The sequence below is a fragment of the Ahaetulla prasina genome, chromosome 11 (genome assembly GCF_028640845.1).
Source record: "Ahaetulla prasina isolate Xishuangbanna chromosome 11, ASM2864084v1, whole genome shotgun sequence".
Lineage (NCBI taxonomy): Eukaryota > Metazoa > Chordata > Lepidosauria > Squamata > Colubridae > Ahaetulla > Ahaetulla prasina.
Window position 1 is genome coordinate 25,804,611 of NC_080549.1, and position 23,307 is coordinate 25,827,917.

At 46.5% G+C, this 23,307-nt stretch overlaps 2 protein-coding genes across 13 annotated transcripts in view; both read left to right on the top strand.

The window, feature by feature from the left end:
- Positions 1-7,082, top strand: part of EDA (ectodysplasin A) — a 76,049-nt gene extending 68,967 nt beyond the window's left edge. The window contains exons 7-8 of one of the 6 annotated variants that reach the window (XM_058196983.1): positions 3,828-3,916; positions 6,275-7,082. In XM_058196983.1, coding sequence (XP_058052966.1) covers positions 3,828-3,916; positions 6,275-6,526 — 341 coding nt within the window. In that variant the 3' untranslated portion in view covers positions 6,527-7,082. Of the gene's footprint in view, positions 1-3,827; positions 3,959-6,274 lie in introns of all 6 variants that reach the window. The other 5 variants (XM_058196982.1, XM_058196984.1, XM_058196978.1 and 2 more) reach the window with 5 other exon arrangements.
- Positions 7,083-12,364: 5,282 nt separating this feature from the next.
- IGBP1 (immunoglobulin binding protein 1) lies at positions 12,365-16,671 on the top strand. 7 transcript variants are annotated; one of them, XR_009151858.1, is made up of 6 exons: positions 12,365-12,592; positions 12,689-13,006; positions 13,916-14,108; positions 15,075-15,231; positions 15,282-15,478; positions 16,253-16,389. XR_009151858.1 is itself a non-coding variant. In XM_058154585.1 (6 exons), exons 1-6 carry the CDS (start codon positions 12,399-12,401, stop codon positions 16,387-16,389), a joined length of 1,035 nt encoding a protein of 344 aa, XP_058010568.1. In that variant the 5' UTR covers positions 12,367-12,398; the 3' UTR covers positions 16,390-16,671. The 7 variants fall into 7 exon arrangements, 3 of the variants coding, with proteins under 3 accessions (XP_058010569.1, XP_058010568.1, XP_058010566.1); XR_009151857.1 differs by having other exon boundaries at positions 16,250-16,386; XR_009151860.1 differs by having other exon boundaries at positions 12,366-12,592; positions 15,075-15,209; positions 15,366-15,478.
- Positions 16,672-23,307: the final 6,636 nt, after the last annotated feature.

Here is a 23,307-nt window from a genome sequence, read left to right on the forward strand (position 1 = left end):
TTTAGTGTTTTTTTATCAGTGTTGTCTCCAACACCACCAAAAAAACACCACTAAAAACAAACACAAAGTGTCAGCATCTAAAATATTTGTATTCAGAATGCCACCCAATTCTTGCATCAGTCAGATTTTCTCAAATTTTTCTCAGCTTACTCAACAGCAACCCATAGACTTGACCTGAAATGTATTTCCTTAGTACAGTTCAATTTTCCTTTTTTGATTTATCTCCAAGATCAGGGGTCTGCAAACGTGGCTCTTTTAAGACTTGTGGACTTCAACTCCCAGAGTTCCTTAGCCAGCTTTAACTCTGGGAGTTGAAGTCCACAAGTCTTAAAAGAGCCAAGTTTGCAGACCCCTGTCCAAGATAAATCTTTCCTCTCAAATCAGTATACATACTATTCCCTCCACTATTTCTTCCACAACATCCCCATGAGAAATATCACCCAGTGAATTCCATAGCCTCACACAGTTATTGTCCTGCTTTGGGTTTCAATCACACACGGTCAAGCATGGTTGCTATGGAGATTAGCAATTTTATTTTCAGGCTGAAGAGGTAACAGCAAAACAGAACAACAACAGAAAGATGCCTCAAGAATTTGCTTTTAATAGGAGCATGCAGAAGAATAGTCCAAATCTGGAAGAGTAGGAAAAGCAGAAGCTGCGGGCAGAGTTAAAGAGGGATCAGCCTAGAATCTGATGTAGCCACACGCAGAATACATCAACCCCCCACCCCTTGAATTGCATTGACCCTATTCTAACTCCAAGCAAGTGCCGGCAGTTACTTGAGAAGATTCCTATGCCTGGGTTTTTAGCAGAAAATCAATGTAATTGGACTTTCTTGGGTGGACCAGGTCCTTTTTGTGCCTGACCAAATTCAGTCCAGGGTTCCAGAAGCCACATCAGGGATATCAGTCAAACAAAACCACAAATTCTAAGAGGCTTTCCACAGAGGTCAGGGGTTCACAGTTTCTTACACCAGGGGTCTCCAACCTTGGTCCCTTTAAGACTTGTGGACTTCAACTCCCAGAGTCCCTCAGCCAGCAAAGCTGCCTGAGGAACTCTGGGAGTTGAAGTCCACAAGTCTTAAAGGGACCAAGGTTGGAGACCCCTGCTCTAGAGGAAGGCTCGGGCCAAAAGTTGTGATCCAATTCCTTCCCATGACACACTTCCCTACAAGACAGAGGCTGGCTATTAGTGGAAAGGGTCAGTGCTGCCCATATCCATGCGCAGGCTGCTCACCCTTTCCATTCCCTATTTTGTCTTTCAAGGGAATTCCCAATAACCTCCGTAGCAGCCTCAAGGCCCTTGGCAAAGTCTTCTCTTTAGTTACCTGGTCCATATTCCCACAACGCTTGGACCCGGGTTGGAAGTACGTTGTGGGAACAGCAAAAGGCAATTATTCCTTTCCTGCTCAGACTCTTTGATCTGGTTTCAGCGGTGGGTTTCTACTGGTTCGCTCTGGTTTGGATGAACCAGTAGTGGGAGGGTCTGCCGACCTGCCCGGATGTCATCACAGATGCTCTGCACATGTGCAGAAGTGCTGCTTAAGCTCTCGATTCCAAACCAGTAGAGGAGATAAGTGGAATCCATTGCTGTCTGGTTTCATCTTGCCTCAGCAGAGACTCAGTGGCCTTCCTCAAAAATGAGAAAGAGAGAGAAGGGCTTCTTGTACGTGCTTACATAACAGTTTCAATAAAGGGTGACCCCATTTCACTGTAATATCCATAACTGATGCTTGCAGACAGATGACTTGTCCATCACAGAGGCTGTGATGCAATGTCAGGTCTCTACTGAGCAATTAGGGCCATCAGTGTATTTTCCCAATTTTTAAGGCCTAGCCTCTTAGCAATTTTGCTTTCGTTTGGCTCTTTTTTCCTTTCAATTCTTTTGTCATTGTTATGTTTAATGAAATAAAAGTTCCTTTTTTAGCGCCCTCCAAAGCAGAGTTGTGGGAGTGTGTGTGGGTGAGCCTTCTGCAATTTACCCACATAGTCTCTCAAGAGAAAGATCTGAAAATCAAGCTCAGCCAACACATCAGCAGAGCAGTCGCATCAGGTCTCCACTTCCTCTTGCCTTGCCCGCCTCCTCTGGGGGAAGCACTGCCTGGAGACGTTGGCTGTGAATTGGCTTCCCCGAAATAACTACTTCAGGCCAGCTGCCAAAGTCACTGATAAGGAGATCCGGCTGGGTGTCTGGTTCCCCAAGTGACCAGAAAAAAATCAGAAAGGAAAAAAAGAGGAGCTTATTAATAAGGAATTTGTAGGAGGAATTCAGTGCTAGTATAAACTGAAAGAGGACTGTTCCAAAAAGTAAAGATTATAAATGTTATACAAGAGGTAGAGGAAAGAGCAGGAGGGTGAGTCAGGTAAATTAACAGAAGGAGGGCCAAGTAGTGAGAAGGGCAATGAAAATGATGAGTAGGAGACCAGGTCAATACCTCAGGAAGCACTGCGAGAGCAGCGCCAGTCTCTGCCCATGTATGCAGAGGCTCTGGGGAGTCTTCCCACATAGCCCTGAGCAAGTGAGATTGGCCCAGAGCCTGGCAAGGGAGCCTCTGTGCCTGGGGGCAGGGCTGTCTGTGACTGGAACTGACATCTTGGCTGCTACATACCTCTGTTCCCTCTCTCCCCCCTCCACTCCTCCCCAAAGGATGCGGCCCATCCATCAACCCAATTCTTCCGTTCCCCTGCCTTCCCCTCCCCCAAATAAGGCTATTTTAATGCCCAATTTGGTGCTTGCTATGGGTCAAATGATGGGCGAGGACCTCTTTCCCAGTGGCAGCAAAAAACCATCTCTCTGACGGCTGCCTATTGGCGGGAGGCAGTTCTCCTTCAGCCACGGGATACAGGATGCTACTACTGCATCAGCCCCGGATTGTATGAATGCAACTCTTGGCCGCACCAAAATTTTATTTTGATCAACTCAGAAAAAAAAAAAGTCTGCGCAAATATTCCTGTATCTCTAATGCATATTTTTATTGGCCTTTTCACAATGTGATTTTTAATGGAAAAAGTGTGTACGTGCTGTATGGGTTTTTTGCTACACACTTTTCCTAATGTGTGTATGTAGATACGTGGAGTTGTGAACTCAGCTGCGCACTTCAGAAGATGGCAGATTTCAGTCTTTAGATCTCCCAATGAAAGGCTTGGGAGAGAGAGCACGTTTCTTCTATTAACATTCGGTGGCCTCTGGATATATGCAGCCTTCACAAGGTAGCTGGGTGGGGGAGGGGGACACCTAACATTAGGGATTTCCTCTGAACTTCTGGAGCCCCTCTGCATGGGAGTGGCTGGGCGGAACCTCCATACCTGCCTTCCTCTTTCTGTATCTTCCCAACAGTCATATTCTCAACATTTCTGCAACCTCTGATTGTAGAGGATTTTGTGGAAAACCTTCCTCTCTGTTAACAAGGCTTTGACAATTACTAGCCCACTTTTTTATTCTGGCAGATTACAAGTTTCCGCCTAAGGGTGGCTGTCACTGTCTAGACTGGTGAGGACACCTGTTGAATGTGCTTTGTTTTTGCTATTTGGAGTGTCCTTGAGAGGCCACTAGCTGCGTCTCGTCATTCATGGGACATGAATAAACCAGAGGTCTTCAAACTTGGCAGGTTTAAGACTTGTGGACTTCAACTCCCAGAATTCTTCAGTTAGCATAGCCGGCTGCAGAATTCTGGGAGTTGAAGTCCACAAGTCTTAAAGCTGCCAAGTGGCCTAAATCAATCTTCACCTTTTTTGTAATACATTCCACTTTGATCCCGTCAAGTTTGTACTGTTTTTATGTTTCTTTTCCTGAAGGCTTTTGAGTGACTGCCATTTTCTCTTGCTGAGATCTTTCAGGTGGAGTTCTTAATGACTGGTCTCGCATAACAATGAACCCGAAAGTCTTTAAGCTGCACACCCGGAGTGGCGAGCTGGAGGTACTGGCAGACGGCACGTACTTCGTCTATAGTCAGGTAGAAGTGAGTACGGTCTTAGGCCTAACTCCTTTTCCTCTATCCAAAATGGAACATCTGTGGCATCAGAAAGGTGTTGCTGCAGAACAAGGAAGGCAATTAAAAGTGGATGCATTAATAAGTCTCTTATCTTGTAGGCCAGGGGTCTGCAAACTTGGCTCTTTTAAGACTTGTGGACTTCAACTCCCAGCCAGCAAAGCTGGCTGAGGAACTCTGGGAGTCGAAGTCCAAAAGTCTTAAAAGAGCTAAGTTTGCAGACCCCTGTTGTACACAATAGGAAATAAATTCAGGGCGTTGTGGTATCGCTGAAGTAGCAGCTGTCTTGCTAGATCAGGAATGCAAACTTTTTCTAGACTGTATGTGTCAAATCTGATTCTTGACAAATGTGTCTTTTCTTTTTATGTACTCTGAGAGCATATGCAACAAGACAAATTCCTTGTGTGGCCAATCACACTTGGCCAATAAAGAATTATATTCTATTCTAACAGGATTCTGATGGAGCCTACAGCCCCCCTCCCCTCCCGCCTCGTCCCACTGACCTCGGCTCCCTCCCTTCTCCAACCTTGCATCTCCCTGCAGTCACCACCTGTCCGGCATTTTCCAACTGTCCTCTTTGATGGCCAGGATTTCTTCTCCTTAGCCCCTTCCCCATCAATTTCTTGGTTGCCTCACGTACTTATTCACTTACTGCCTCAAAGAGTGTGTCCTTTTCTATCTCTCCTAAATTAAAAAAAAATGAGAACCATTTTTTTAGTGTCATAGGTGCTAAAGGGGGAATAAAACCCAACCCGCAAATGCTGCAGATCATTGGGGTTGGGGTTAGGAATAGAGAAATAGTGTTACAACAAAATTACCCCACCCCCAATAAATAAATGAAAAATAATACAATTTAAAAATAAAACAAAATTTCAAATATTCTTGCCCATTTTCAGAGCACATCCCTCGATTTGCAGATCTCAGCCTCTAAGCCAATGGGAGTTGCACAAGGCTTATCATGGAGCATGTCTACAAAACTCTTTCCTCAGCTGCCTGTCCTAACCTGCCCGGCCCTTCTTGTGGTTGACCTGTTGTCCTACTGTATATTATAATTTTAATTTTAATTTTTTTAATTTTTTTAATTTTTATACCGCCCTTCTCCCGAAGGACTCAGGGCGGTGTACAGCCAAAAATAAAAACAGCAAGTATACAAAGTTAAAATATCAATTTAAAATACCTATTCAATAGTGGCCGAATTAAAACCGTCAGATTGACCTAACCTAAAATACCCCATATAAAATTACAAAGGATTAAAACTTTAAAATTTGGAATTTAAAAAATCAGTCAGTCCAGTCCCGCTTGAATAAATAAGTGAGTTTTTAATTCCCGACGAAAGGTCCGAAGGTCAGATATTTGGCGCAAACCGGGGGGGAAGTTCGTTCCAGAGTGTGGGAGCCCCCACAGAGAAGGACCTTCCCCTGGGGGCCGCCAGCCGACATTGCTTGGCGGACGGCACCCTGAGGAGACCCTCTCTGTGAGAGCGTACGGGTCGATGGGAGGCATAAGGTAACAGCAGGCGGTCCCGTAAGTACCCAGGCCCTAAGCCGTAAGTAAGTACCCGGGCCCTAAGCCATTATGAATTGAACCTTCCTATAGAATTCGAGGTGGGGGTGGGGTGGGGTGAATGAGCACCAGGTAAGGAATCTGGAACTCGCTAGCCGAAGACGGGCCAAGTCAGCAGGCAGAGAGAAGTGTTTACACAGGTGGCATCGGGTTGTTTTAACCGGGCACCTCATAAAACTGTAATTGGAGCATTCTGTGAAGAATAGGAGGGTGCTTATTTTTTTTAAATAGCTTTCCACAAATCATTTATTTAGGTAATAGAGCCCATGTGGATGTTTGTCCCCACAGGCCAAATCTTTCCGAATGAAGTTACATATTTTACTTGTGTCGATTGCCTTATTCCTCAATTTCAGCAATGCTGCTTTGATAGGCCACAACCATGGAAGTGGAAAATCAACTGAAGCCTTACGTTTTCTTTGAAAGTAATCCGTAAACAAAATTAGATTTCTTCCAAGGATAATTGATTATCAGTTCAATCATCATCATGTATTCCATTAAAACGAATTCATATTTTATTTTTTTTGGGTGGGACCCTGAGTGCGTGAGATGGAGACAGCTTTTGGCTCAGTGACAGGTGCCCATGTTCTCTGTCATCATTAAAGAGTAATTTATCCTGTATTTTGAATAACAAGCATTGCTGTAGGCGTCCTTTTACATGAATCTCCTGCAGGGTTCCTTCCTCCTGGTGATACTTTTCTCTCCCCAATGTTCGCTTCCAATTAGGTGTATTACATAAACTTCACAGATTTTGCCAGCTTCGAGGTGGTGGTGGATGAAAAGCCTTTTCTGCAATGTACTCGGAGTATTGAGACAGGGAAGACCAACTTCAACACCTGCTACACAGCCGGGGTTTGCCTCCTCAGAGCTCGGCAGAAGATTGCTGTGAAAATGGTCCACGCCGACATCTCCATCAACATGAGCAAGCACACCACCTTCTTTGGGGCCATTCGGCTAGGGGATGGGCCCTCTTCCTAAGGACCTGAGGTGGGAGCTTCCCCAAACCACCTGGCATCGCTGTTCAAAAGATTGGGAAGAGTCAAAGAACTGATATTTATTTTTTTATGCAACTACAGAAAGCAAGCCAGGTTTCCCTTGGCTCCATTGGAGCAGTGCTTAAAAATGGAGCATTCCACTTGAGCTGTATATATCACATCAGAGGCAGGCAGTGAGAAGGTCCCTTCCTTCCTGCAACTTGCACTGATAAGAGTTACTATGGCAACAGATGACGGAAGCCACGCAACTGAATGTTCTCCAGGAAGATGCATGTTAACGGGAAAATTCTTTGTTTCCCACCCCCTCTCCAGTTTTTCATACCAAAATTATAAGGGACCCTATAATGTGGCCACGACACATCCAGATTCTGATAGTAATAAATTTCATGTTTAGAAACTGGAAATTATAGATGAGGGACTATTTATAAAGTTGGAAGTCGCCTTTGGCAAAAACACACTATCCATCCAGTTAAAATAGTGAATTTGACTTTCAAAAGCGAATGTGTTGTTTCAGGTTTTTTAAAAGGTTTATTTCTGGATTTGGTTTTGTAGTCTCTGTCTCTACCCTGATAGATTCAGAATGTGGCATTTCCCAACTCAGTCTTGATACTTTTCTTCCAGACCAAGATTAACAGTTTGTGTGTGGGTCTGTTTTCAAACTTCCCAATGGGCCTTTTCTTTTCTTAGTGAGCTGAGTCAGAGCAGTAAAACACAACCTTGCCTTATGCAGTGTATTTGTCCTGAGATGTGGACAAGCAGCCTTTTTCCTATTAAGAGAAGAGAGGCTCAGGGAAGACAATCAGGCAGTTCTAGGATCGAGTTCAGACTTGGGTGGAATCTGAGAAGCAACTTTTTCTACTATGTACAGATCAATATCAGCCAAACTTTAAAGCAATTGCTCCCACCGGATACTTTAACGCTGTGAATTATGATTGCAAAGACAATATGACCAAGTACTCTATATTTTTTGTGGAGCAATTTTGGCACACTATTAAGTCAGCTGGCAAGGGGGATCACTTAGGGCTTGGCTGTCCCTTAGAAAGGTGATGGGAGAAATTTAAAGCAAGGATTGTGATGATACAACCTTGTTTCTTCCAGCTCTCTGCCAGGGAGACAGGGAAAAAAAATGTCACCAGTTTGTTTCAGCCAAACCTGTTCTCAGTAACAGCTACCCTGATAAGAGTCGTTGGAGAAGCAGAAAAGGGCCAGTGTAGTGCTTGGTTTTAACTGGCAACTGTACAGTTGAAATTCTACTCTTGTGCTATGCACAGATGTCTTGATTCTCCTGTTCTCGTTTATTTGCAGAGATGAAGGAATGCTGCTGAAAAAGGTTTGTGTATGATCTGCAGGATCTAGGTTAGCTATGATTTTTAAAGGGAGACTGCAGCAATGCCAATCCCATCACTTCTAGTGATGTAAGCTTATTTTACTTTGGGCAGAGTGGCCCAAGACTGGAAACTCCCCAAGAAATGATGAAGCCTCTTCTCGTTCTGCTCTGCGACCAGCAAGATCAGGGTCAAGGCTTCAGGCCAGCGGTTCCCCTTGGCCAATGGGACACGAAGTCCCTGGCTTATGACCACAATTGAGGCCAAGATTTTTGTGGCTATAAGTGAAACATTTGTTAAGTGAGATTTGCCCTCTTTTACAACCTTTCTTGCCACAATTGTTAAGTGAATCACTGCAGTTGTTAAATTAGTAACACGGTCGTTAAGTGAATCTGACTTCCCCATGGACTTTGCTTGTCAGGTCACCCAAGGGAATCACATGATCCCAGGACATTGCAACCGTCATAAATATGAGTCAGTTGCCAGGCGCCTGGATTCTGATCACGTGACTGTGCGGATGCTGCAACGGTCCTACGTGTGAAAAAACTTTTTTCGGTGCCGTTGTAACTTTGAACAGTCACTAAACAAACTGTTGTAAGTCGAGGACTACCTGTATTTACAGACCGTCCCACTTCAGGCTTCCTGGTTTTAATGGACTTAAAAGACTTGGCTTTATTAGAATATAAAGTACGACCCGCCATGAGGGGTTTTAAAAGAGTGATGTTAGCCAAACTCTGTTCAGACTGAATGACAGGAAAGCTCCAGGCACAATTCAGCTTCTCTTGCAGGGGGTACAGATGGCAGGGGGGGGGGCAACCTTTAGGCCGCTTTGTGGGCCAGCAGTTGTAGTCACGATATGATCTCTGTGTATATAGATAAATATATATGTAGGTCTTTGGTTATTCGGGTTTTCTCCCACGTAAAATTGGAAGTGTCTTGGCGACGTTTCGACGAGGTCTCATTCGTCATCTTCAGGCTTCAGCTTTGTGCTTGCTCCCAGAAGCACGGCTGAAGCCTGAAGATGACGAATGAGACTTCGTCAAACGTCACCAAGACACTTCCAATTTTACGGGAGAAACCCAAAACAAATAAATATATATATATATATGTGGAGACAGAGAGAGAGAGAGAAAGATATATATAGATATATATAGATATATATAGATATATGACTGTATATAAATTGGGATGTAAGTTTAGTTAATTTACAGAGTTTTCTTTGCAAATAAAGCTCTCTTGATGTGATTTCAATGGCTCAAATCCCAGTCTCTGCTTATCAAACACAGAGCAAGACAGCTGTACCTGATTCTAACTGAAAGCACTACCAGGGTCTGGGGCTTTTCATGACTCGGGAAAGAATCAGGACACCATTGTTAGAACAAGATTCCATTATACAAGATTACAAGGTCAATTAATAATGGTTAGGCATCCTTTTTATCCTTAGGAAGCATAAGGAAGCATTTTCTTGGCAAGACTGGAAAAAATGAAACGGTTTGAGAATGACTAGACGGAACTACAAAGAATGATATTTATCATGGTACACTACTCTGAGCTACAACACACCACCAGCTCAGCACTGAGAGAGGGAGGAAAAGCCATTTAATTACTTGCCACACTTCATGGAAACGTAATTCCTGCTCATTTTCCACCCTGCCAGTTCCCTAATAGAAGTAGGAAATGTTTTGAATGTCACCAAGTAGCTCACAAGTTTGTTCCAGAAATTTCAATAAATCTGTCCCAGATACTGCTTAGGCTACCATTTTGCAGGATTTTGAGGTACACTGAGGAAACGTCCTCTTGGTCTTCAGAACATGGAAGAAGCAGCTATGCAGATACATACCTGCTGAATCAGGTTCATTTTTATATACTTAGCAGGATCACAAACTACAGAAGATCTGCTCAGTGCCCTGGCCTCTGCCTGCATTTTAATTCCTCTACCAAGCCCGTTCACAGCAACAGAACAGGGATCCGCTGCCCACTGCCGGGAGTTCGATCCTGACCAGCTCAAGGTTGACTCAGCCTTCCACCCTTCTGAGGTTGGTAAAATGAGGACCCAGATTGTTGGAGGCAGCAGGCTGACTCTGTAAACCACTTGTAAAGCACAATGAAGCTTGTAAGTGTCGAAATGCTATTGCTATAGCCATGAAGAATTGCCGTCCTCCCTTAGGGCAGTGTGGGGGTCCTCCCCACTTCTATCCTCATGGCTGGGTTTGCCCCTCAGACAAGGGCAGGGACTACAGAAGGCAGGCAGGGCCTGAGGTAACAGCGCTTGAGGCACAGAAGGCTTCACGTTCAGTCAGCCTCTCAAAGCGGCTCTGGAGGCTACCAGCAGCCAAAGTTGGTCTGGTCAGCGAGGACTGGCCATATCCTGGATAGCCGTGACTTCCAAAGGCCCTCTGGGGACAGCTCTGCGAACCGACTGATTTCTGAGCCTCCCAGCCCAAAAGGGCTGCCAGTGGAAGGCTGGCTAAAGGCCCTCCTTGGTGCAGGTCCAAAATCCCATTCAAAACTCTCACTGGAAAACATGGGAAAAGGCTATGCACATCTCACAGAGGGAAACTGGGCATCCAGAGAAAAGGGGAACCACTTATTGTGTGCAACCCGGATTTAGCCTGGCGCAGATGCCAATCAGAACCAGCCACGAGAGCTGGTTCAAGGAACTTTTATTGAAGTACTCCAGCAAAAGGGCCTCAGCCGGTAAAGGAGTCAAGAATACACCAATTGAACAATACACCAATATAAGTTGTATGGTTATGATTAAGGAAGACTTTGGAAAAAGTGTAGAGAAGAGCAACTAAGACGATTAAAGGCCTGGAGACAAAAACATATGAAGAATGGTTACAGGAACTGGGTATGGCTAGTTTAGAGAAAAGAAAGACTATGACTTAGGATATGTTACAAGTGCCAATATCACCTTATAAAGTGCTAACAATGAAGCCGAAAGTTTAAGCAACACCATCATAGTTTCCATCTCCTCTTTTATGTCTCCTTCCCAAGACTTCACCTTTCCCTAATTATCCCTGTGTAATGCAACTATTTGCCACTGAATGAGTTTTCTGGAGAAACAAGGGATTCCCTTAAAGAGTGAGATGCCCCAATTCCTACCTCCCGATAGATAAGAAAATATATTTCAAAGGATGGAAGCAACTGACTCTGGGCCTGCTAACTAGGTGAGCATCCGGTAAAGTGATCAGTAAAGCTTGAATCATTTCAAAGTGCTTATTCCTGTCTCCATGGTAACCTGGGATGTTCTGAGATGCAAAGAGAATTTTCAGAGTAGAACCTGATGATGCAAAATGACATCACTGCAGAAGGCAAGGAGCGCATCAGTGATGGCTCTCAAGAGGTAGTAAGCCCAGGAGGAAAGAAAACATCCTGTCCCAGTCACATGAAGTATCACTTGATAAGACCACCCTTGGAGTCCGCATCCAGTTTTGGTCACAATATAGAAAAGATGCTGAGGCAGAGAGATCAAAGATGATCAGGGAACAGGAGGCTAAAATATATAAACAGCAGGGACTGGTTATGTCTAGTGTAATGAAAAGGACGACTTGGGGTAACATGATAGCAGTCTTCCAATATTTGAGGGTCTGCCACAAAGAAGAGGGGGTCAACCTGTTCTCTAAAGCAGGGCTCTCCAACCATGTCAACTTTAAGACTTGTGGACTTCAACTCCCAGAATTCCTCAGGCAGCTTTGCTGGCATTCTTCAGCTTTGAGGAATTCTGGGAGTTGAAGTCCACAAGTCTTAAAATTGACACGGTTGGAGATCCCTGCTCTAAAGCCCCAGAAGGCAGGACAAGAAGCAATGGATGGAAACTAATCAAGGAGAGAAGCAATCTGGAATTAAGAGGAACCTTCCTAACAGTGAGGACAATTAACCAGTGGAACGGCTTGCCACCAGAAGTTGTGGGTGCTCCATCACTGGGAGCTTTTAAGGAGAGGCTGCATAGCCACTTGTCTGAAATAGTATAGGTTCTCCTGCTGGAGCAGGGGGCTGGACTAGAAGACCTCCAAGGCCCCTTCCAGCTCTCTTCTGACTGATGAAGTTAACGCCCTAAGACAGGGCTCTGCAAACTTGGCTCTTTGACTTTGACTCTTGTGGACTTCAAAGCTGGCTGAGGATTTCTGGGAGTTGCAGTCCACAAGTCTTAAAAGAGCCAAGTCTGCAGAGCTCTGCCCTAAGAATAAACCGCTGGTTCCTTGACACCCGTTTCTTTCGATCGGGTTCTTCTACTTCATGCGCGGGATTTGCTGGTGCAAGAAGCCTGCTTTATCTATCCACGTGCTCAGCTGGCGGCCTTCCAGCCTGCAACGCCCCCCCCCCTTCCCCGCTGCTCTCGCGACCCCCAATCGCGGCTCCGAAGTCCCACCCGGAGACCCCGCCCTCGCCCCGCCCAAACACCTGGGGAGGGTGGGGGGGGCGGAACGGACGGGAGGCCACGCCCTCCTCCGGTGCGACTCCGCCTCGCGGCGTGACGTCTGCCCTGCGCCCGCGCTTCCTCGCGGCGTCACTTCCGGCCGGGCGGGGATGGCGGCGGCAGCTGAGGAGGAAGAGCCGGTGCGGCTGTCGGAGCTGCTGGAGTCCGGCTGGCAGCTGCTGGAGGAGGTGGAGAGCGACACCGAGGGGTCGTCGGGGGCGGCGGCCGTCCAGCGCCGGGTGCAGCGCGGCCTGGAGCTGCTGGAGCGCGCCGCCCGCGCCGTCTCCCAGCTGGAGCTCTTCAGGTGAGGCGGCCGGGCGGGCGAGGCGGGCCGGGGGCGGGGGGGGGCGGCGGGGGGCGCGAGGCCCCTCCGGCTCAGCCGCCTCGGCCTGTCTTGCAGCCGCAACGAGGAGCTGGAGGAGATCGCCTCGGCCGACCTGCGCTTCATGCTGGTGCCGGCCCTGCTGGCCGCGCTGACCCTGCGGCAGGTGGCCCCCCCGCGCCGGCTGGAGCACCTGCGGAGGGCGCGCGGCCTCTTCCTCGACTTCCTCCGCCTCTGCCGGGACTACGCCGTGGCCCGCTTCGATCTGCCGCGAGAGGCCGTGGACGGCGGCGACGACGACGAGGAGCAGCGCGGCGGGGAGGCCGCCCCCGGCCCGTCCGACGGCCAGGCCTCCCTGCTGGCCATGGCGGCCGCCCGGCGGGCCAAGATCGAGAGGTAGGTGGGAGGGGGCGCCGCGGTGGGGAAGGGGCTCTGGAGACCTTTCCTCTCGGCCCCCGCGGCTTCCAGCCTCCCCTCCCCAACCGCCGCCCGCCCGATTTAGGCCGAGCGATTTTGGGCAGCTCCTTCCACTTGGGGGGGCGGGGGGAGGGGAAGGAAGATCACCCGTTGAGCCTCTCTGGGTTGAAGCAGCTCCGGTGGAAATGCTCTGGGAAGGACAAGCTGGCAGGGAACAAGTTTTGATTCTGGATTCTCCCTCTGATTTTTGGAGCAGAGCTATTACAGTATTTTGCAGACACAAATTATGGTCAGCAGTTGGTTTTGTGAGAACCAGGTCTGTAAGAGGATGGGTTTTGATAATGCAGTGTGCCAGTGATTCTCAACCTGTGGCCCACGGAAGCCTGGGGGAGGGGAACGATATCATCACAGGGGGTTCATAAAGACTTGAAGAAATGTTAAAACTTGAGCGACCATGGTCCACGGCAGCAAAAGGTATTTGAAGGGGATCCGTGGTGAAGAAAAGGTTGAGAACCACTGCAATGTACAACACTTGCTAGGTTTAACATTAGAAATTGCCTACAAGTTATCTCAGCTCGTCCTCAAAAACATTGAAAATAACAGCAGAAAACATTAAAAATGCCTTGTACTGGAGGCGACCTCAGTTCAAGAGATTAAAAAGGAACATCATGGCTGGAGGTCTGAGGCAAGAACGAGGTTAAGGATGGGAAAGTTAGGACTGACTCAATTTTTTGGACTGGGGGGCTGGAAAGATTAACTAAAAAACACAATGCATTCCCTCTTTGGATGAGTTCATACAGAGCTATGCAACTGCCTGTTGCAAATGCTTTTGCTTGAATGCCTGTAGCTAGACTCGTTTTTCACTTCCATAAATCTTTTGGAAAACAGATACAAGCAAAAGAAAGAGTTGGAGAACCAGCTGGCTTCTTTAAAACCCTTCATTGATAGTGGCCAAGCTGAAGAAGAGCAAATACGAGAATTCTATTTGCTGCAGATCAAGAAGTGGATCACTGTAAGCTTGGAAGAAATTGAAAGCATTGATCAGGAAATTGCAATCCTTAATCGGCGGGGTGCTCTACAGGTGAGATAATGACGCAAGTTGTACGGATCAAATTGCAGGCCTTTTTTGATAATCTCCCTCCACAGTGTCCCCTGATCATCATTGCTGAAAATTAAGACCATAATTTCATAAACAAAAAGAAAAATATGAAAGCTATAACATATGCCTTATAACAAATAGGATATAATCTATATATTGGTGTATAATGGTAAAAAGTTCTATTCCTTTCTGGTCAAAAGTAAGAAAAGTCCCTAAATCTTGGGATATCCATTAAAATCTAAAAAAACATTAGATAGCAGAAAGTTAGATATTATCTTTATCTTCCAAAAACAGGTGGCTTTCCTGGCCAGCAAAATTCCTTATTGAATTATTTATTAAATTGATTATGCATTTTTCTTTATTGAATAGCTTTCAACTGAACAAACATTATTTATAAACCTTCACATTCCAGGCAATTGAATGCATCTGAGTAATCTTTGCAAGGGAAATATTCATACTTTGGGGATTTGGACTAGAATTTCCCTTCTCTCTCTCTCTCCTTTGAAACAGTTTGAATTCTAGTTTTATATAAGTTAATTCAGATATGCAACCAACCATCTGTAATCTGAAAGGTGAAGTGGCACTCTGTCAGATTTTATGTTGGAAAAAACCAACTCGCTCTCCCCTGCCTGGCCTATTTCTCAGCCTCAGTTTCCCATCTATGAAATGGAAGCCAGTCTTGCTCTGGAAGCAGTTTGTACACACAAAAATACGTTCTGTGCATAATTGACATGAGGAAGACCAAAATGGTTTCAGCATTTTGATGACTTTGGTAGACGCTGAATTGAAGGATAAACTTTAATCACCTCTTTAAAAAAGGTGTCTGTCTGCTTTTTTTTCCACCCCTAAACCAGAACATATTCTGCAGGTGGGTAGATGTCATGTTTTGAGGGAAAATATTGTTGCCTGTCCTCCGCTTCCTGGAGTTTTTGTTTTTGTTTCTTTTAGTGTGAACAGATGCTGAAAATTGCTCCTCCTCCTGTTTTTCCATCCCTTCTCCCAGGGTCCGTCCACACGACCTTCCCAGCCATCCCGACCTCCAATGAGGCCCTTCATCCTTACTCGGGATGCTGCCCAGGCAAAGTATATCATTTGGGGGAAGGGAGGTTCCTTCTGCTGCTTCTGGCAGGGAGGAGGCCTTGACGGCAGATGGGCGGTTCAGGAGGGGAGGGTGGATTCTTCCTGCTCCTGCTGCTCTGCTCAGCTTGAGAGGTCCTGGGCTGGTTTTCTCTCTTGCAGGGTGTTTGGCGCTGGCTATCCTAGCCTAGCCACCATGACGGTGGATGAATGGTATGAGCAGCACCAGAAACAAGGAGTCCTGCCTGACCAGGGCATCTCCAAAAGAGCTCCAGGTATTTCTGAGCGTAAAACATGCAAGAGTTGAGGAAAGGCCACTCTTAGAGGGGAGCTCCCCGTTTGGCTGATCTATCAAAAGCCCCAAACTGAGACAGTTTAGGATCACTTGGAAAGCTAACTGGATGAGGAACCTGAGTAGCAGAATTTGGGAAGTACAACATCTAACCTTTGGGATGTGGAATGCCCTCACACAGCTGTCAACAATTGTTATTCTAAAATGTGCTTGGTGAGATACAACAGGTGCTTGTCCAAAGGATAGTTTAAAATCTTTAAAGAATAAAATCCCCTTAGCAAACAATGGAAATTATAGTTAAGCCTCCATTCTTTGCAGTTGCACTTAAATAGCCACAGAACTGACGCCCCCCAAAAAATACCTGAATGTGTGATGAGAAGTATCTAGGGCAGCGTGGATTGCCCTTGTGCTGCTGAGCATAGGCTGCCTGGGGGAATGACCAGCACCCACATCCAGTAATTCTCAAAACCACGTAGAATAAATTTTGGAACCCATGGGCTTTTGTTCAGAATACAGAATGCTTAAATGTTTCGCTCATCCTATGTTGGTGCATAGTATGCCTCTTGTTTATCTCTTCCCCCATTCCATAAGCATCGCCTCAATTGAAAAGGTGAAATAGAGAAAGAGTAAGAAATGCACTTGATTGGGATTGTGATAACTGAACCCTAAAATTGTGTTGATGGACTTACTTAGAAGCATATAGGTGCGGGGGTAGGGGGCTGCTGTTAGCACAGCTCTGACTTTTGGCCTGCAGCAGGTCCCGAAGACCAGCTGAAAGAACAGGAAAACGCCACGGAGGAGGAGGAGCAAGCCACAGCATTGAAAGCCCGGGAATGGGATGACTGGAAGGACCTGCACCCAAGGGGCTACGGCAACCGGAAGAACATGGGCTGAGGAGAGCCCCTCGGAGCCTTCGTGAGGAAGTGTGAGTGGTTCCTCTTTGGGAAAGAAGAAACGGAGTTGCCAGGTGTTGTATCAAGGGCCGAGGTAGATGGGAGTTCCAGAAATGCCAGTATAGGAAACGCAGAAAGCATCTGGGGCCATTGCATTCCTGGCTCCTCTCTTGTCTTAAAATAGTCCTTACTGACCAGATCGGATGGCTGCTTGGAAGTACTTTGGGCTGTTGTCACTTATTTCTTTATTTTAAAAGACAAATAAAATGCTCCCGTCGGTTCATCCAAGCCTTCTTTCCTTGAGTCTTTCTCAGCCTCTGGCTGCTTCATTCTGTCTAAAAGAGAGCGAGACTTGCCTTGTCAGCCAGACATCTCTGGAGGACATCTGGAAGTGGTTGTGGCGAATCCTTTGTTTACTACCAGATTCTGTGCATCACTTTTTTACGCCCCTTGGAGAACGGGAAAAGCTGCCACGTGCACCTACAGGCTCTCCCTGTATTCCTGAGATGGGAAAATGTGTCCTTGTACTTTGGTTCCCAGCATGCTTGTAGTCCTGCGTCCACAGCTTGTGAGTGACTCAGGTTGCCTGGGTCCCCAAGGCAAGGTTTGAATCTCTGAACTTGTGCCTCCAACATTTAAACGGTGCTGTTTATCCAGCTGTTCCCCCTATGGAACTGTACGTCTAAGTTCTGGAAGCAGCTCTGAAGAAGAGTGCAAGGGAAGATACGGGGAGGGAAGGGGTGGTGGGTATCATTGCCTGATCTCCATTAGGTAGTTGAGATGGGTTTCTTAGAGGCAAATGACCCCAAATCCTTTTCACTTGTGATAAAACAAAGTGCTCTTGCACCCTTCATTTGAATTAAGTTTCTAGCCATAGAGGTTGTCTTGCTTAACGACATGGCAACATCGCTGAATGAATGGTAGTTACGACCAGTCCTTGAAACCTCAGCCATTGCAGTGCCCCTACAGTCACGTGATCCAAATTTGGGCACTTGGCAGCCCACCTACAGTTATGACCGTGCTGTCATTAGGCAAGGACCATATGCTTCTCGCCTGCACAAATGCCAGCTTCATCCCGCCAACTCCTCCCCACCGTCTGCCACTGCTCCCCCAGTTTCTGGCCCTTTGCGAAGGCCTTGTGAGGGTTGTTAAGTGAACTTGGCTTCCCCATTGACTTTGCTTGTCAGAAGGTCGTAAAAGGATCACGTGACCCAGGTACACTGCACCTGTCATAAATACGAGTCAGTTGCCAAGCATCTAAATTTTGTTCTCATGACCACGGAGATGCTACAACATTTGTGTGAAAAACGATCACCAATCACTTTTTTCAATGCTGTTGTATCTCTGAACGGTCACTAAACGAACTGTTGTAACTTGAGAACTACCTGTACAAGTGCTGTTATAAACCCCAAGGATCAATTTTGGTCCGGTGCTGACTGAATTCTGGTCCTGCCTTAGACATGGAAGCTGACTGGGTGACTTTGGGCCCGTCCTTCTCTCCCAGCTCAACCCACCCGCCCATGGCTTTTGTTGGGGGTGGGAGAGCAAATAAGACTTCTCCCCCCAGTCTCTGAGGATCAGTATCTGCTTGTAAGTACCGCACTTGGAATCTCTTCTGTTCCCATCACAAGAGGTGAGGACTATTTCCTAAGAGTTTTAGGCAATCTGCTAAAGACTTTTCCTCATCTTACTTAACGTTTTTCAAAGAAAATAAAAGAAGAATCCCAGCTTCATTGACGATGAAACAATGGAAAACAGTAATAAAGTTTAATTTGATTTTGACTCTGCCTGGCTTCAGTAAGATTTCTTGAGTTTTATTAAAAAAATTGAATTTTTAGATTTTCTAGAAATACCATTTCAACTCAGTTTTACTCAAGACAATATTATAGATAATTATACTATTATAAAATGAGTAAAAATATTAAATATAGTAAATATATTAAAAATATCAAACAATATTAAATATTAATATAAGTCTAAATTATTAGGAGTAGAATATTGACTTAATCATTTGAACGTATCAAAAATACAAAATTAATACAACATACAAATAGATAGAAAACTAGGACATGTTCATAGTAAATTATCACCTCTACAGTTAATCCCAACCTGATCTAAAATATTCAGTGCTCTTCGAAATGGCCTTTGAACTAAAGAGCGCAGCCTTACAAGTGTGACCATGCAGATTGCTCCAGAGATGGTGGGTGAAACGATACACTCAACTGAAGATGGATTTTTCTTCTATGTCAGAAATGGTAGATTCCATCTCTTGGGAATTCCGTGTTTTAGGGAAAAGATTGCTGTCATCATACTGCATATTGTTGCCTGCAGTATATCACAAAACGTTGCATTCTCTTGTTTATGGATTGCAATTGCTAACGGTTTGGAAGAAAGGCTCAAGATTCAGAAGGATCTTGACGCCTTGAACACTGGGCCCTATCCAACAAAATGCACTTCAGTGGTGAGAAAAGTAATGTTCTACATTTAAATAAGAAAAAAGTAAATGCAGTCTAAAGCAAGGGTCTCCAGCCTTGGTCCCTTTAAGACTTGTGGACTTCACCAGAGTCAGCTTTGCTCTGGGAGTTGAAGTCCACAAGTCTTAAAGGGACCAAGGCTGGAGACCCCTGCTTTGGAGAATAGCTTGACTCCCTCTTCTTTGTGGAACCCCTGAGATATTGGAACACTGTTATCTTGTCACCTCTAGTTCTCCTTTTCATTAAACTAGACAAACCCAATTCCAGCCACCATTCTTTGCCTGTTTTAGCCTCCAGTCCCCTAATCCTCTTTGTTGCTCTTCTCTGCACAAAGAAGAGGCAGTCAAGCTATTCTCCAAAACGGGTCTCCAACCTTGGTCCCTTTAAGACTTGTGGGCTTCAACTCCCAGAGTTCCTCAGCCAGCTTAAGTCCACAAGTCTTAAAGGGACCAAGGTTGGAGACCCCTGGTCTAAAGAGGACCTGATTCAATAGAAGTGCTTCTGAGAGGCATCTAGGTGTCTTGGTGGACACCACTTAAGTATGACTCTGTGCTGCAGCTACCAAAAGCCAGTGCAGTCCTAAGCAGCATCAACAGGGGTAGTATGAAGATAATGAAAAAGTGATACTGATAGACTCTATAGCGTTAGTGAGGCCACACTACTACGTCCCAGTCTGGGTTACCACGATACAAAAGAGAAGGGCAACTAAGGTAATAAGTGATACGGAGGCTAAATTATACAATGAACGGCTGAGGGAGCTAGGTATGTTTAGCCTAACAAGGAGAAGGGTTATGATGGCAAGCTTCCAGCACTTGAGTGGCTGTCACAGAAGAGAGGACATGGATTTATTCTCTGTGGCACCTGAGGGCAGGACAAGGAATAATGTGTGGAAGCTGATCAGAGGGAGATCAAGATCCGGAAAGACGTAATTTCCTGACTGAACACTTAATGAATGGAACAGCTTTGCTGGCTGAGGAATTCTGGGAGTTGAAGTCCACAAGTCTTAAAAGTTGCCAAGGTTGGAGACCCCTGCCGTTGAGCACATAGGGCTGACTGCTCCCCCCTTCCTGGTCTTTGGGAACTTCTAAGGCGGAGGAGGGCCAGAAGCTGGCACTGCCCCACTCTCTTCTAGCACCTCTTTGAGCTATGATCCTGGAGGCCCGGCCTCTGCGGACTTTTCTAAAGCAGCCTTAGTCTTCTGGAGGTCCCTTAAAGGAAAGGCATTGAGCTGTAGGCTTTTTTTTTTTTTTTTGGATACTTACCATATTTGGGGCCATATATTTGTCTGGAGAAGACTTCCATTGACTGCTCTCAAGAGTTACCGGGATGCAAACTTGATTGACAGATTTAAGTGGCTTCTGCATTTGGAGTAGGTTCTGTTCATCTTTGGTCGGAGGAGGTGGCAGAAGGTCAGAAAGTAAGAGCATTATCAAGAGAATTGTCAACCGCATTTGGCTAATTACCAATGAGTAGCTGCCACCATCTGTCACCAGGAGGGATCATGGCAGGGCAGAGCAGAAAGGGCACCTCAAGGGAGGGGAGCAGACTTTGCTGCCAGGGCCTCTGTCACAGCTGAGAAAAGAGGAAAGGAACCAAAAGTAGGAACAAACTTTTAAGATTCCTTCTGGGTCCTCCATCAAAGGCTCACACGGCCCTGCCTTCCTTGGATTCCCCTTCCCAAAAGGATTCAGGCAGGGTCAAGAAGGTGGCCAGGCCCAGAGCGAGCCAGGGAGGGGATGAAGGTTGCGGTCCCCCCCCCAGGCCTGGGCTAAGGGACTCCCTCAAAGGCTGCACCATGCTACTTCACTTCACCCCCTGAGCATTTGTAGCAGCTGTGGCTTCTAATCCTCTTGCACGGACTTTGAGGCCACCGCACTGACTTTAGGATGAGTGGGGCACGTCTCTGACCCAGCCTGTCACCTCCGCCCCCCCAGAAGAGCAGAAAGAATTTGGCAGGTGACCCAGAGGCCCCCTCGGTTTATTTCTGCCCCAGGGCCTGGTCCTCTCCATGGGGGTTGCTAAGCACCAAAGACGGCCAGCCTAGAAAAGCTGCTTGACGTTAATTTTTCAAGTGTGTTATGCAAGTAAGCTTAAGTAATATGTAACCGTTTCCCCAGAATTGCTTGCACGATATCCTCTAAATCTCTATCCTGTGTCTTCAGTTGCGGTGATAACTTTGGAGAAGATGCAACGGTCAGTTAACGTTTGGCTGTTGAAACCTTTCCCTTTTAACCAACTCTGGATATCTAAACTCCCCCCTGGATCCTTCTGGAATATTTATAAACAGCCCCTTTAGTTGATTGGACTGTTAAAAATGCTGTCTCTCCTGTTCCTGTTACAATGCATGGATGTGATCACGCCTTTTGTCTGGTTTCTGGAAAGCTGCCGCCTCCATGATGATCCTCCTCCTCCTCCTCTGGCCAGGCTGAGGACCACAGTGGAGCAGCCCCGAGCCTTCACTGGCTGAGAGGGCTGGTCAAGGGGAAGGTTGTGTGTGTGTGTGTGTGTGTGTGTGTGTGGGGGGACGTTGGGCTTTGGGTCTCCTGTTGTGAGGGAGTGGAGGGGCTCTTCCCTCAGTCTCAAGGGATCAAGGCCATTGCTCCACCACTGTCACCTCCTGGTAGGATTGACCATGGCCGGCTTTGCTGACCGCTTGATTTGAACTGTTTTCTGCTTCAGAAACTTCAAATGTGGAATAACAGAGTTGGAAGAGACCTTGGAGGTCCTCTAGTCCAACCCACTGCTCAATCAGGAGACCTTATCCCCAGCAGTGGGTTCCACTTACCTTCGCTACCTGTTTGGAACTCTGAGTGCGTGCGTGAGCGAATGCACAGAGCATCCGTGATGATGTGTGATGAACTGGGGCAAACCAGTAGAAATCCTCCACTGCTTAGAGCAGGGGTCTCCAACCTTGGCAACTTTAAGCCTGGCGGACTTCAACTCCCAGAATTCCCCAGCCAGCTTTGCTGGCTGGGGGATTCTGGGAGTTGAAGTCCTCCAGGCTTAAAGTTGCCAAGGTTGGAGACCCCTGCTCTAAGCAGTAGATGCAAAACTAAAGGACATCCAAGTCTTGCTGGTGGAGGGCAGCCTCATTCAAGGACAAGGATGGAGACCTTCTCAGCCCAAGGTTTCCAAACAGCCACTCAGCCTTATTAGAATTGAGCTGAAGTCTACTCTGCCCCATCCAGACCTTGGCCAATGCATTTCACCTGTGCCAATTGGGATGTAGAGCTGGGTTTGAGGCCGAGATCGAGGCTAAATGGTTGTCCGGTCTCTTTTGGAAAGCCTCTAGTGATGGAGCAGTGAGCATTAAATCTTTCGAGGCAGAAAAGCCCCCCCCCCTTCATAAATGCTTCATAAATGTCAAAAAATCAACGGGATATGCACATTTCAAAGGCTTGAATGGAAGAAGGGATTGGAGATCCCCATTTGGCCTAAATAATGTGAAACCTCCTTGACATCCATGCCCCAAATCGCAGCACACCTTAGATTACGACCCGCATATTCAACATAAAATAAAGGACCTCTTGGGCCCCACTGTGCTGAACGGAAGAGGAATGTGTGGATCCCTGAACTGTTGGAGATCCAGTGAGAATGCCACTTTGAGAATAATTCTGGGGCCCAGGGAGTCAGTGGAGATCCTGTTTTGCTGCTGATGGAAAACCTTATAGATCAGTGATAGGTCATTGTGGACCCCTGGAAGTCCACGATATTGTTACAGGGGCTCCATGAGGGCTTGAAGAAATGTTATTTAAATCTTAAGTCTTTGGGATCTGTGGCCACAAAAGGTATTTAAAGGTGGTGAAGAAAAGGTTGAGAACCCCTGGTATCGATGGATGGCTATCGTGAGATACAATCCCTCTTTTAGGGAAACGGTTGGATAGCATTTGAAGTACGCCTAGGCCTGTTTGAGGGATAGGCATACCTGCAATCATCATTGGGGCTGCACCACTTTCTCCTCTCCTCTCCTTGGCCCTTTTGCCCAGGCTTGTCTTTTGGCCCCATTTGCAACTGCTACAGCATTGCTTATCCATTCCTTGAGCAGAGCCAGTCGGGAGGATGCTGTGGGGCCCGCAAAGCCAGCCAGAAGCTTTCAAGAGGCAGAAATGTTCCATATTCGGGTCTCTGGGAAGTGGTGTGTGAGGAGTGTGTGAGTTCAGGGCAAAAGGGGTGGGTGGGTGGGTCACACTGTGGTCTTGAGTTCTTTGACCGACAGCTCTTTCTAAGCCAATCTCCCTTCCTTTCTCTCTGGCTGCCCCCATCCCCGTTAATCTGATTGCTGGCTTCCCTGTTTGATTGCTCGTGCATAAAACATTCCCTCAAAATAAGTATGGGGAGTCATGGAAATAAAACGGTTAGCTGCCCAGTTTGGAGGAGGCTAAGCCACTGGTAGAGCTCGTTACAGCTGACATTGGCTGATCTTCGGACTTTTCGCCATGAGCTGA